At 45.8% G+C, this 13,118-nt stretch overlaps 1 protein-coding gene across 1 annotated transcript in view; it reads right to left on the reverse strand.

Annotated features, from left to right (window-relative positions):
* Positions 1-13,118, reverse strand: part of ARFGEF2 (ADP ribosylation factor guanine nucleotide exchange factor 2) — a 165,821-nt gene that overhangs the window by 75,376 nt on the left and 77,327 nt on the right. The window contains exons 17-18 of the mRNA XM_029614493.1: positions 8,769-8,853; positions 8,497-8,668 (exon numbers count right to left, since the gene is read on the reverse strand). Of these exons, the coding sequence (XP_029470353.1) occupies positions 8,497-8,668; positions 8,769-8,853 (257 nt within the window). The remainder of the gene's footprint in view (positions 1-8,496; positions 8,669-8,768; positions 8,854-13,118) is intronic.

Consider the following 13,118-nt stretch of genomic DNA (forward strand, 5'->3'; position numbering starts at 1 on the left):
ATAGTATATCTGGCTTTTCAGAAGGCAATTGACAAAGTCCCTCAGAGGCTCATCGGGAAGTTTAAAAGTCATGGGATAGGAGGCAGTGTCCTATTGTGGATTAGTAACCGGTCAAATGACAGGAAACAGAGAACTGAACTGAATGGTCATTTCTCTCAATGGAGAAATGTAACTAGGGGAGTGCTCCAGGCATCTGTACTAGGATTGATGCTTTTTAATATACTTATAAATGATCTGGACAAAGGAGTGATGACAGCATTATTCAAAGTTATTAGATCATGAGCTGATTGTGAGAAATTGCAAGAGGACTTTGCAAGACTGGGGAACTGAGCATCTAAATGCATATTAAATTTAATGTGGACAAGTGCAAGGTGATGCACATAGGGAAGAATAATCCAAAACTATAGATACATGTTGCTGGGTTGCATATTAGGGGCTATCACCCAGGAAAAAGACCTTGGAGTTAGAATGTTAGGTATGAAATACAAAGGAATGGAAAATAAAACTGAAGATATCATAATGCCTCTGTATCGACTGCATTGACTACTGTATGTAGTTCTGTTTGCCCTCATCTCAAAAAAAAAGATAGTGGAACTAGAAAAAGTACAGAGAAAAAAAAAGGTTAAACTAGTTAATATTTTTCAGCCTGGAGAAGAAGGCTGAGAGAAGATAGGATATAGATCTACAAAATCATGAGTGAGGTGGAAAAGGTAAACAGGAATAGTTATTTACCCTTTCCAATAAAACTAGGACTAGGGGACACTGCAAGAATCTAACAGGAGCACATTTAAAACAATCAGAGAAAGTCTTTTTTTTTCATTCAGCACACACAGACTATGGAATTTGTTGCCGGAGGATGTGGTGAGATAAGTTAGCTTAGCTGGATTTAAAAAGAGTTTAGACAAGCTCCTGGAGGAAAATTCCATAACCATTATTAGCCTCATAAACTTGGGAAAGCCATAGCTTTCCCCTGGTTATAAGCAAGTATTGAATTTATTCTTTGGGATCCTGCAATGTACTTGTGACCTGGACTGGCCGCTGTCGGTAACAAGATGCTGAGCTTGATGGCTCTTTGGTCCGACCCAGTATAGCATTTCTTATGTTTTTATTTAATTATTCAATATCCAATGAGTGAAGTGAGTCAGCGCACATCCACAGACAGATATCCAACAAATAAATATGCACTAAAAGATCAAAGTGCTGTCCAATCAATTCGCAAAGTTCAAGAGCAAGCATTTATTAAAGGCTTCACAAAGTCATTAACTTGTAAAATTGACTATGCTCTCAATTTTACGAATTTGTGAAGCCTTTAACAAACGCTTGCTCTTATACTCTGTGAATTGATTGGACGGCACAGTGATCTTTCGGCGCATATTTACCTATTTACAAACACTTGGCATTCTGCCTTTTCCTAAATGAAGGCCCAAGGCAGATTACAGAGTACCTAAGTAATGTATACATAAAGATAAGATATACAGATATGTGCTAGCTTGCAAATAAATAGATAAGAAGTGAGGTACCTAGGATAGAAATAAAGAAGTGGATGAATTAGGTATAAAATCATACATAGTTACGTAGCAAGCGAACAGCAGTGGTGTTAGAGGGATTTGCAGAAAGGAAGACTTTCGTTGGGCAGGTACTAGAGGATGAGTCTCTGCTGTGGCATCAACGGGAAGTCCTGGGTTGACAATGCGTCTGCAGCATACTAAAAGGTTGGCTATTCAGCTGTATTTTAATCATGTTGCTTATTTCATAATTGTGGCAATAGCAAATTAAATCATGCCAAATCTAATGCCACAAACATTGCTGCAAGTTAAAAAGCCGCAAGTTAATATGCACGTGCGAATCAGCTCACTCACATTAGCAATAACTGTCACCGAAACACACTCAGTTCACAACCAAAATATTTTTAAATAACCCTTTCATTTTACAAGAGAGTGGTGGAGTGTAGGAAATGGATGCAGAGCCTTTAGCCTAGGCTACCATTTAAGAGTGCTGTAATCTGATTGGTGCTAGGAGGTAACCAGTTTTAGAACTGCCCTTGCATGCAGCCCGCCACTCTGCTTGCCAGGTACACTTGCAAGCATGAGAGACAAGAGAGGGGATATGAAGGCAGTTTATAAAATCACGGAGTGCTTAGAACAGGTAAACAGAACAATTATTTACCCTTTCAAATAGTACCAGGGCTAAGGGAACACAGAATGAAACTAACAGGTAGTAAATTGAAAAAGTATTCTTCTTTTTTTTTTTTTACATCTACACACAATTCAGTTGGGGAATGTGTTAACAGAGGATGTAGTCTAGGACAGATGGATTTAAAAGAAAGGTTTGGATAAGGTTCTGGAAGACAGATCCATTGATGACCATTAGCCAGGTAGGCCTGAGGAACACCATTTCTTACTGCTGGGAGTGAAGAGGGAATGCTTTTCCTTTTAGGATCTGCTGGGGTACTTCCAAGTGGACTGGCCACTGTCAGAGACAGGATGCTGGGTTCAATGGACTATTGGTCTGAAACAGGATGGCACTTCCTATACTCTCCAAAAATGCAACAGAACAACCCAGAACTTAGATCAAAACCACTGCACAATTCTTATTTTAATTTGTATAGAGAGACTTCAAATAAAGGAAAATTAGTTCTTACCTGATAATTTTCGTTCCTGTAGTACTACCGATCAGTCCAGACAGCTGGGTTTTTCCTCCCTTCCAGTAGATGGAGACAGAGGAAAACTTGTAAAGCACCCCCCTCCTAACCTGGTGTGCTGCCTGCATCTCCTCAGTATAATCACTATCAAAGCAGATAACAAGTAGGAAAGTGGCAAAAAATTGCATCAAAAATTGCAGATCGAGCAAAAAACCAACCAAAGAACTGTCAAATTGAACAATAACACAGAATAACCTTGTAGCCTTCTTTTGGCTTCTTCAGCAAAAACTTCAACATCAAAGCAGACTCTCTCCCAAGGGAGGGCGTCTGGACTGATCTGTAGTACTACAGGAACGAAAATGATCAGGTAAGAATTAATTTTCCTTTCCCTGTATGTACCTGGATCAGTCCAGACAGCTGGGATGTACCAAAGCTTCCCTATTCTGGGTGGGACGTAGAAAGCCCCGCCTGAAGAACACCACTGCCGAAACTACCATCCCCTGGAGTCTGAACGTCCAAACGGTAGTGACGAGCAAAAGTATGCAATGTTTTCCAGATTGCTGCCCTACAAATTTCTTGCGATGACACTAGCTGACATTCAGCCCAAGAGGCGGCCTGAGAGCATAGCGAATGAGCTTTCAATCCCTCAGGAATAGGCCGGCCCCGACACAAGTAAGCCGACGAGATAGCTTCTTTTAACCATCGGGCTACAGTCATCTTGGACGCTTGTTGACCTTTCCAAGCTCCATTCCACAATACAAACAAATGATCTGAAACCAGGAAAGAATTTGTGACCTCCAAATAGTGCAGGAGAGCCCTCCTGACATCCAAACGCTTCAATTCCTTAGTATGCAGTGTCTCTGAATCGACGTGAGAAAAGACAGGAAGTTCCACAGACTGATTCAAATGGAACGATGAGACTCCCGAATCCAAAATACATAAAAAGGATTCCCTACAAGAAAGGGCTTGAAGTTCAGATATTCTGCGTGCCGAGCAAATGGCTACCAAAAACATAGTCTTAAGAGTGAGGTCCTTTAAGGTAGTCCATTTAAGAGGCTTAAAAGGAGCGTCACACAAGGCCTTAAGCACCAAACTCAGGTTCCAAGACGGACAGACTGACCGGATCGGAGGATTCAAATGCTTCGCCCCATGCAAAAAACGGACGACATCCATTTGGGACGCGAGAGAACTACCATCCAGCTTTCCCAAAAGACATCCCAAGGCTGCCACTTGAGCTCGAAGGGAATTAAAGGACAAGCCTTTAGCTAAGCCTTTCTGCAAAAATGCAAGAATCTACGGCACCGAAGTGTGGCGAGGAAGACTCCCTGCTCCTTGCACCATACCTCGAACACACGTCAAAGAGGTAGAAGGTTTGCGCGCTTGTAGAAGGGTAGTAATAACATCCTCCTGATAACCCTTCTTTCTCACTCACCTCCTTTCAAAAGCCAAGCCGCTAGACAAAAGCGATCCGCCTGATCGAAAAATATAGGGCTTTGACGAAGAAGAGGAGGAAGATGACCCAACCTCAGGGGACCGTCCACTGTGAGATTGACTAGGTCCGCGAACCACGGGCGCCACAGTCATTCCAGAGCCACCAGGATTATTCTGCCTGGGTGAACCTTTATGTGACGGAGAATTTTCCCGATGAGAGGCCACGGCGGAAAAACAGAGAAGCTCCATGTCTGGCCACTGAAGAACCAAAGCATCTACCACTTCCGCTCCGTGCTCCCTTCTGCCATCAAATCCAGATGAGGAACTCCCCACCTGCGAATGATGAGGTCCATCGCCTCTTCGGAGAGTTCCCACTCTCCGGGATCGATGCGTTATCGACTCAAGTAATCGGCTTGCACGTTGTCTGTGCCCGCAATGTGCGATGCTGCCAGAATGGAGAGACGCTTTTCCGCCCAATCCATGAGTTGCTCCGCTTCTGCAGCCATTGGCTGGCTTTTGGTGCCGCCCTGGTGGTTGATGTAAGCCACTGTGGTTGCATTGTTGGACAGGACCTGAACCACCCGACTGTGCACCATCAGGAGGAAGAGCTGCAGCACTAAACAAACTGCTCTCGTTTCTAGGCGATTGATGGACCATTGGCTCTCTTCTGGTGTCCAGAGACCTTGGACTGCCTGGGATTGGCAAACGGCCCCCCAACCGGAGAGGTTGGCGTCCGTGGTGACTACCACCCACTGGGGAACCTCGAGATCCACGCCGCGTCTCAGATGTTCTAGAATCAGCCACCAGCCAAGACTGGATCTGGCAGACTCTGTGAGTGGTAACGGGATTTGGAACTCCTCCAACTTCGGATCCTAACGAGAAAGCAACGCTCTTCTGTAACAGTCTCATACGAGCAAACGCCCAAGGGACCAACTCCAGAGTTGAGGCCATGGAACCAAGGACCTGCAAGTATTCCCATACCTTGGGCAGAGGAAGAGACAACAGCCAGCGGATTTGCTGCATCAACTTGGAGATCCGATCCACTTGGAGGAATACCTTCCCCATCCGGGTATCGAAGCGAGCTCCCAAGAAGTCCAGAACCTGGGACGGATAAAGATTGCTCTTCACATGATAGACCACCCATCCCAGAGACTCTAGGAGACCCACAACCCTGCTGATCACTGCCTCGCAAAGTAGCTTCAACTTCACCCGGATGAGCACTCCCCTCTTTCCGAAGAGCTGCTGCGACTACCAGCATGACCTTGGTGAAAGTGCGAGGCGCCGTCGCCAAACCGAACAACAGGGCACAAAACTGGAAATGGTTACAGAGGGTCTTGAATCGAAGGAACCTTTGGTGATCCCTGTGAATGGCTGTGTGCAGATATGCCTCGGTCAAATCCAGGAAGCCAAAAACTTACCCCTACGGACTGCTGCTATGACAGAGCACAAGGTCTCCATCTGGAATCGTGGAATCTTGAGGGCTTTTTTCACCTTCTTTAAGTCGAGAATCGGCCAAAAAGACCGCTCCTTCTTGGGGACGATGAAATAAATGGAATAGCATCCCTTTGCACACTCTGCTGGAAGGACTGGTACTATGGCCCCCAGGGCCAATAGCCGGTCGAGAGTCTGTTGTACTGAACGCCCCATTGTGCGGGATCCGCAAGGGGAGACTAGAAATAAGTCTCAGATTGGCCGAGCAAATTCCAACACGTAGCCGTGTCTTAGCACCTCTAGAACCCATTGGTCGGAGGTTATTTTGACCCATTCCTCATAAAAGCTGGACAGCCATCCTCCCACCTGGGGACCCGAGGAATGGGCTGACCGTATCTCATTGAGTGGACTTGGATCCCTGCTGCGCGGACCCAACCCCCTCTCTGGCGGGCCGGTGGCCACGAAAGGAATGAGGCCATGGTCCTGGGGCTGACACTGGGGCGCCACCGGTGCCCTACTCTGTCAGAACCTTCTTTGGCCCCGAAACCGGGCACGAGAAGCAGTAAACCTCCGAGAGGGTCTGGGCCTATCCTCTGGGAGTCTGTGCACCTTGTTTTCACCCAGTAACTTGATCAGTTGCTCCAAATCCTCTCCAGATAGGAATTTTCCCATGAAAGGCAGAGAGCTCAACTGGGCCTCAGAAGAAGCATCAGCAGCCCAATTGCGTAACCAGAGGAGTCTTCTGACCGAGACTGCGGACACCATCGTCCTAGAGGAAGTCCGTAGGAGGTCATATAAGGCATCCGCGCCATATGCCACCGCAGCCTCCAGACGCTCTGCCTGCACCACCTCTTGAGGCGGAAGCTCTTGAGAAGTTAACTGTTGGACCCAGCGTAAGCTTGCTCGGATAATAAAGCTACTGCATAAAGCCGCCGAAATTCCCAGGGCAGAAACCTAAAAACTCCTCTTCAGCAGCACTTCAAGCTTTCTATATTGAAGGTCCTTCAGTGCCGCTGCTCCAGCCACTGGTATTGTAGTCCTTTTAGTGACCGCCGATACTGAAGCGTCCACCTTGGGAAAGCGCAAGAGTTCTAAGACCTCTTCAGGCAATGGATACAATTTCTCCATTACTCGCCTCACTCTGAGACCTGCCTCAGGGACGTCCTACTCCTATGTCATTAACTGCTGGAGCATGGGATGAAGAGGAAAAGTCCTAGATGGACCCCTCATTCCTGCAAGGACTGGATTTACTGAACCCTGGGGCAGCACTTCATGAGGAAGCTCCACCCCGAGCTCCACCAGGACCCTCGGGATAAGAGGGTCCAATTCCTCTTTGTGACAAAGGTAAACCACTCTTGGATCTTCACCCTCCGCCTTGTTGGAGTCGTCCTCCAGATCGCCTCCTGAGAAGGGTGCTGGAGTTACCAAGGCGTTGGCTGGACCAGCACGCTCGGAGCTGCGCAGCTTTTTAACGCACAAAGAGCCCTGGGTCTCTTGCCTCCTTGGGACCTTGCTTGGGGGCCTCTCAGGTCGCCCCTGCACCAAAGTCCCCCTTTGATGAGCCTGGGTGGCCAGAAAGGCTTTGTGCATTAAAAGCACCAAGTCCAGTGAAAAGGCTTCAGGCCCCCAGCCCCTTCGATGGCAGGGGATTGTGATCTCCATCCGAGCCCTCCCTGAACCGCTCCTGCCGGTCCCTCAGGGCTGCCGGGGCAGGAGAGAGAGATTGGGAGGGAGATCCCCTCTCCCCAAGGCTCTTGCCTGTGCCTCGGCGAAAGTATTCAAAATGGCTGCCGTTCCCATGCTGAGCAGGAATGGATCGGCCTGGCTGCTCGAAATAGTCTGTCTCTTGCGAGAGCGAGGCAGCAACTCCAAGGCGCCCGCCGGGAAGGCACCGAATACACAGGCCTGAGTGGGAGAGCCACGAGTTGGACTCCCCGCAGGCCGTACATCTAGACGGTCGCGGCATTGAAGAGCCAGGTAAGGAGCAGAAAATGGTGCGTGAGCGCGGCAGCAGCCAACAGAAACGTGCGCCCTGCATCCCCTGCGCTCCCGCAGGAAAGCACCTTGCCCTACAACACTCGGGACGACTCTGAAAGCAAAAAACGCGTGGCAGCCTGAAACCAAAAGAAGACAAGAAAGGTTCCTTTTTTTGCTTCAATCTGACCGGGACTGAGGAGGGGGGAGGGACCGGACTACCAGTAATCCCCCCTCTGCCTTACAGTCAAAGAGGCCTCGCGGGATCACCAACTCCAGCTCCTAAATGCCTACAACCAGGGTGGATAGTCCCACTGACACCTGCCGGCCCCCTGGGAGGCTTCTCTGCTTGATATGGTATTTTTTTTTCCTCCAACTTTCCTGGTACTTAGCTTAATTAACTACTCTTTCTAAAATCTTATTATTATTTATTTTATTTTATTTTATTTTTTTTTTTTTAAAGGAGAACTGTCTACACCCCAACCAAAGTGCAGACCACAGATTTTGCACCACCTCCATCTGCTGGAGACAGAGAAGTACCGAGGAGATGCAGGCAGCACACCAGGTTAGGAGGGGATGCTTTACAAGTTTTTCTCTGTCTCCATCTGCTGGAAGGGAGACAAAACCAAGCTGTCTGGACTGATCCGGGTACATACAGGGAATTACACTTCAACAGCCTGGGTGCTGCAAGGAAATACTACCATCATAAGTCTCTATTATTTGGGTTTAAGTTTTTCCTAAGCAAGTAAAACTTCTTTTCACTGTCTGTGAAACCCCAAACTTCTTATGTTCTATCAGAACATTCCATGGACATTTTACTAAAAGCGTGAGTGCTACGCCTGTGCATGCACAAGCAGCTTCCCTTACGCCAAGACGCTAACAATTAGTTGTGTTTAAGAAATAAAGCAAAAAATAAATCCATTGAAAATGTACATTCAAACTTCCTTGGCTAATAAGTCAGAATTGCCCTGCATTATTTATTGAATCATCAAATTCTTCTTCTTTTGAGCAAGCCTTACTATGCTTTGTAGATTTGGCTGTAATTGTATATTCTTTTGTTTCCTTCATTGCAATTTTCTTCCCTTCTATTTCATCAAAGATGGATGATAGGTACTCCTCGGGCAGATCTTTGCTGTCATTGATTCCTCTGTTCATTTTTATATATTGCTCTTTTGTCATTTTATTCTTTACCTATTGGGAGTATGATGGGGAATATTTTATTAGATTCAAATCAAAAAGCTCACATGCAAAGAACAATAGTGTGGCAGAGTAACTGAAGTGCCGTTCTTACCTGGGGACTGTGCAGATCCGTTGTCAGCATTATAATGGAATACGCTAAAACGTAAGCCGTGTCCGCACTGGCAAAAAGGGTTTGCCTGTAAAAGATGGACAAAACCAATTCACATTGAGGGCTGTGCTCTGAATGTTAGGCAGAGCTTTGCTAGCTCCTACATAGCAAGGATGTGTGTATTTTGTCTGATGTTACACATATCTTCAAGACAAATATATTATATACTTTCTTCAAGAGAAATGCTGGGTTTATTTGGCTGCCTCACCATTTGTCCACCTAGAGCCCTAGAAATGTTTTTTTTGTCAATTGGGCAGTAGCATGGCACTCCACAAACCTTAATTCAAAAATGATTTTTCCCACTTTGGAAACATTTTTAAAAAACTCTGTTGAATAAGAAACCATGGGGGCAGATGTACTAAGAATTTTCCCAGGGGACATAAAACTGTAAAAGCCCTTCAGTACATCTGGTCACATGCGTCTTATTCAATTTCAAACAAGTTTTTAATCTAATCCCTAAAAATGGGACCTCCCCACCATTAGAAAACAGGCAGAGCAACAGTGAAAGAGACTCGATGTGGGAAATACAGGGGCAGACTGCTCCAGTCACAATCCCAATGGGGTAAAAAACATGTTTGCAACAACCAACGACAGATACATATCTGGAGACTTGCTGTGGATGGCAAGCAGATATCGATTTTACATTTTTAGTAATGTGATTTCCAGTGGGCAGTGTGTGTACATATTGTGGCTTTGCTTTAATTGGAGGATAAAGCAAAGCTGAAAGTCACAGTGCTAGTTCCCTGTCTACATAAACACCTCCGAGCTTAAATACATAAAATCAAGGCCAATTTTGATTAGCTCCAGATTATGGGAGCAGTTTCCAGTCTCCTAGTGCTGCTTGCAGGTTTGTGGGTAAATTTCTACCCACAGACACCTGCAAGTTCATTTTCCGAGGCAAACTTCCTGTGCTTTCCTCTGAAACTGCATCGGTATGTATACCGCAGGTATAAAGAGACAATACCTGTGAACTTTGTACCTGCGTTGCAACAGCTGCAAGGTATAGAACAGAAAGATCGTACGGTGAATTCACAAGGAGACCACCAAGATCTTTGTTCTCCCTGACCCAACCCTGTACCCTTTTCCCTGTGGTTAAAAGCTTGTACGCCTTGCAACGGGAGACCATACTGCACCCGCACTGGGGCGGGGGTCAATTTCCAAAAGGCATGGATGAACATGTGTTTACCTGCACAAAAACCTTGGAAAATGGTCTTCTACGTGTTTATGAAAAATAATGAATTTTGGGAAGGGGAAAAATTAAGGCATGCCCAGGTTTTTAATTAAACATTACGAGCATAAATACTTATTCCTGTAATATCATTAATTATATTCGTATGTTGACGACAGAAGAAAAAAAAAACCCTCTACTCTACCAAGCCAGAATCTCTTCAAAAAGTGCAAGCTTGCACCCTGATGACATAAATCACAGTATGAAAACCCAGATAAACCACAAGGCATCCAGTTGCTCCTCCCCAGCCCTCACAAAAAAAAAAAAACAGACTAAGCAAAGATGCTTGTTGAATCTCCAAGGACAAATGCCAATGAAGGCTAAAATAAAGAAAGTAGAACTGAGCCTAGCTGAAGTTAAATGGAAAAATGCATTACTTCCAAAGTTTTTTAGGGCTCAATCCAGATATAGGAAAATTGGTTCTTACCTGCTAATTTTTGTTCCTGTAGTACCAAGGATCAGTCCAGACCGCTGGGTTATGCCTCCCTTCCAGCAGATAGAGTCGGAGAAAAGCTGAAAAGCACCCCCAGATAACCCGGTGTGCCACCTGCGATCCTTCAGTATAATCAATATCAAAGCAGAATGAAGTAAATTTAAACAACCAATAACTAGATCAAGAGAATTTAGCTGAACAATAACCTGTGAAAACTATGTTCAGGACAAGAGTATGGATTGAAATGCTTCCATGGATAAGCTTGCTTGAAAATCTTCAGATTCGTCTAAAAACTGCAGAGAGAAAAAACAAAACCAACCGAGCGGATTCTCCTGAACACTATACCCCTGGGCGGGCATCTGGACTGATCCTTGGTAATACAGGAACGAAAATTAGCAGGTAAGAACCAATTTTCCTTTCCCTGTACATACTTTTTTAAGTTCAATATCGGCCAGAAGGAGCCCTCCTTCTTGGGGACTAGGAAATAAATGGAGTTCGGTGGCACCGGGACAACCGCTCCCAGAGCCTTGAGCCGAGACAGGGTTTGGAATATGACCTGTTGCTTTGCCTGAGACCTGCAAGGAGACACCAGGAACAGATCCCGAAGCGGGCAAGCAAAATCCAAAGTGTAACCATGTTCTATGATATCTAGAACCCACTGCTCTGAAGTAATCTTGACCCATTCCTCGCGAAACAGGGAGAGATGACCCTCGATCTCAGGAATGGAGGAATGGGCTGGCGCACCTTCACTGGGAAGCCTTGTTGGAGGAAAATCCTTGTGAGGATCCATCGCGCTGAGGCCTTCTACCACGAAAGGAATGAGCCCAAGCCTGAGACCTTGCCGACGACTGCTGAGGGGCAAAAGATGAGCCCCTACCTGTACGAAAACGGAGCTGACCCCGAAAACAACCCCGGGTCACACCAAAAGGGCGAGACGGCCTGGGCTTATCCTCCGGCAGCTTGTAAACCTTATTGTCCCCTAAGGACTTAACCAGTTGTTCCAGATCATCTCCAAATAATAGCTTTCCTCTAAATAGCTTTTCCCCCTTACCCTCCCTGCTCTCTGACTTGATACGTTAAGTTTTATGAAAATGTTCTCCTCACTCTACTGTTATTCATCTACTAAGAAAAATGTATATTGTTCACAAAAAACTCTACTGTTCCCAACTACTATGATAATTGCATTTTATTGTATGATAATTGCATACATAGAAACATAGAAATGACGGCAGAAGACGACCAAATGGCCCATCCAGTCTGCCCAGCAAGCTTCACTCATTTTTTCTCTCATACTTATCTGTTTCTCTTAGCTCTTGGTTCTGTTTCCCTTCCACCCCCACCATTAATGTAGAGAGCGGTGATGGAGCTGCATCCAAGTGAAATATCTAGCTTGATTAGTTAGAGGTAGTAGGGGTAGTAACCGCCGCAATAAGCAAGCTACACCCTTGCTTATTTGTTTTTACCCAGATTATGTTATACAGCCCTTATTGGTTGTTTATCTTCTCCCCTGCCGTTGAAGCAGGGAGCTATGCTGGATATGCGTGAAGTATCAGTTTTTTTTCTTCTCCCCTGCCATTGAAGCAGAGAGCTATGCTGGATATGCATCGAGAGTGAAGTATCAGGTACATTTGGTTTGGGGTAGTAACCGCCGTAACAAGCCAGCTACTCCCCGCTTTGTGAGTGCGAACCCTTTTTTCTTCTCCCCTGCCGTTGAAGCAGAGAGCTCTGCTGGATGTGTGAAGTAACAGTTTTTCTTCTCCCCTGCCGTTGAAGCAGAGAACTATGCTGGATATGCATTGAAAGTGAAGTATAAGAATGGAGTGATCAAGCTAGTTGAAAGGCATCAGGAATAGAGGAAGGTGGAGGTAGTAATTTGGTTATTTGGTTTGGGGTAGTAACCGCCGTAACAAGCCAGCTACTCCCGTCTTTGTGAGTGCAAATCCTTTTTTCCACATTTCCTCTTGCTGTTGAAGCTTAGAGTGATGTTGGAGTCACAGTAACCATGTGTATGTTTATTGAATAAGGGTATTGTCTCCAGGCAGTAGCCATCATTCTGGCGAGTCACCCACTCTTCATTGGCAGCCTCTTGACTTTATGGATCCACAGTGTTTATCCCACGCCCCTTTGAAGTCCTTCACAGTTCTGGTCTTCACCACTTCCTCCGGAAGGGCATTCCAGGCATCCACCACCCTCTCCGTGAAGAAATACTTCCTGACATTGGTTCTGAATCTTCCTCCCTGGAGCTTCAAATCGTGACCCCTGGTTCTGCTGATTTTTTTCTTATGGTAAAGGTTTGTCGTTGCCTTTGGATCATTAAAACCTTTCAAGTATCTGAAAGTCTGTATCATATCACCTCTGCTCCTCCTTTCCTCCAGGGTGTACATATTTAGATTCTTCAATCTCTCCTCGTACGTCATCCGATGAAGATCCTCCACCTTCCTGGTCGCCCTTCTCTGTACCGCTTCCATCTTGTCTTTGTCTTTTTGTAGATACGGTCTCCAGAACTGAACACAGTACTCCAGGTGAGGCCTCACCAAGGACCTGTACAAGGGAATAATCACTTCCCTTTTCTTACTCGATATTCCTCTCTCTATGCAGCCCAGCATTCTTCTGGCTTTTGCTATCGCCTTGT

Source organism: Rhinatrema bivittatum, chromosome 8 (assembly GCF_901001135.1).
Source record: "Rhinatrema bivittatum chromosome 8, aRhiBiv1.1, whole genome shotgun sequence".
NCBI lineage: Eukaryota > Metazoa > Chordata > Amphibia > Gymnophiona > Rhinatrematidae > Rhinatrema > Rhinatrema bivittatum.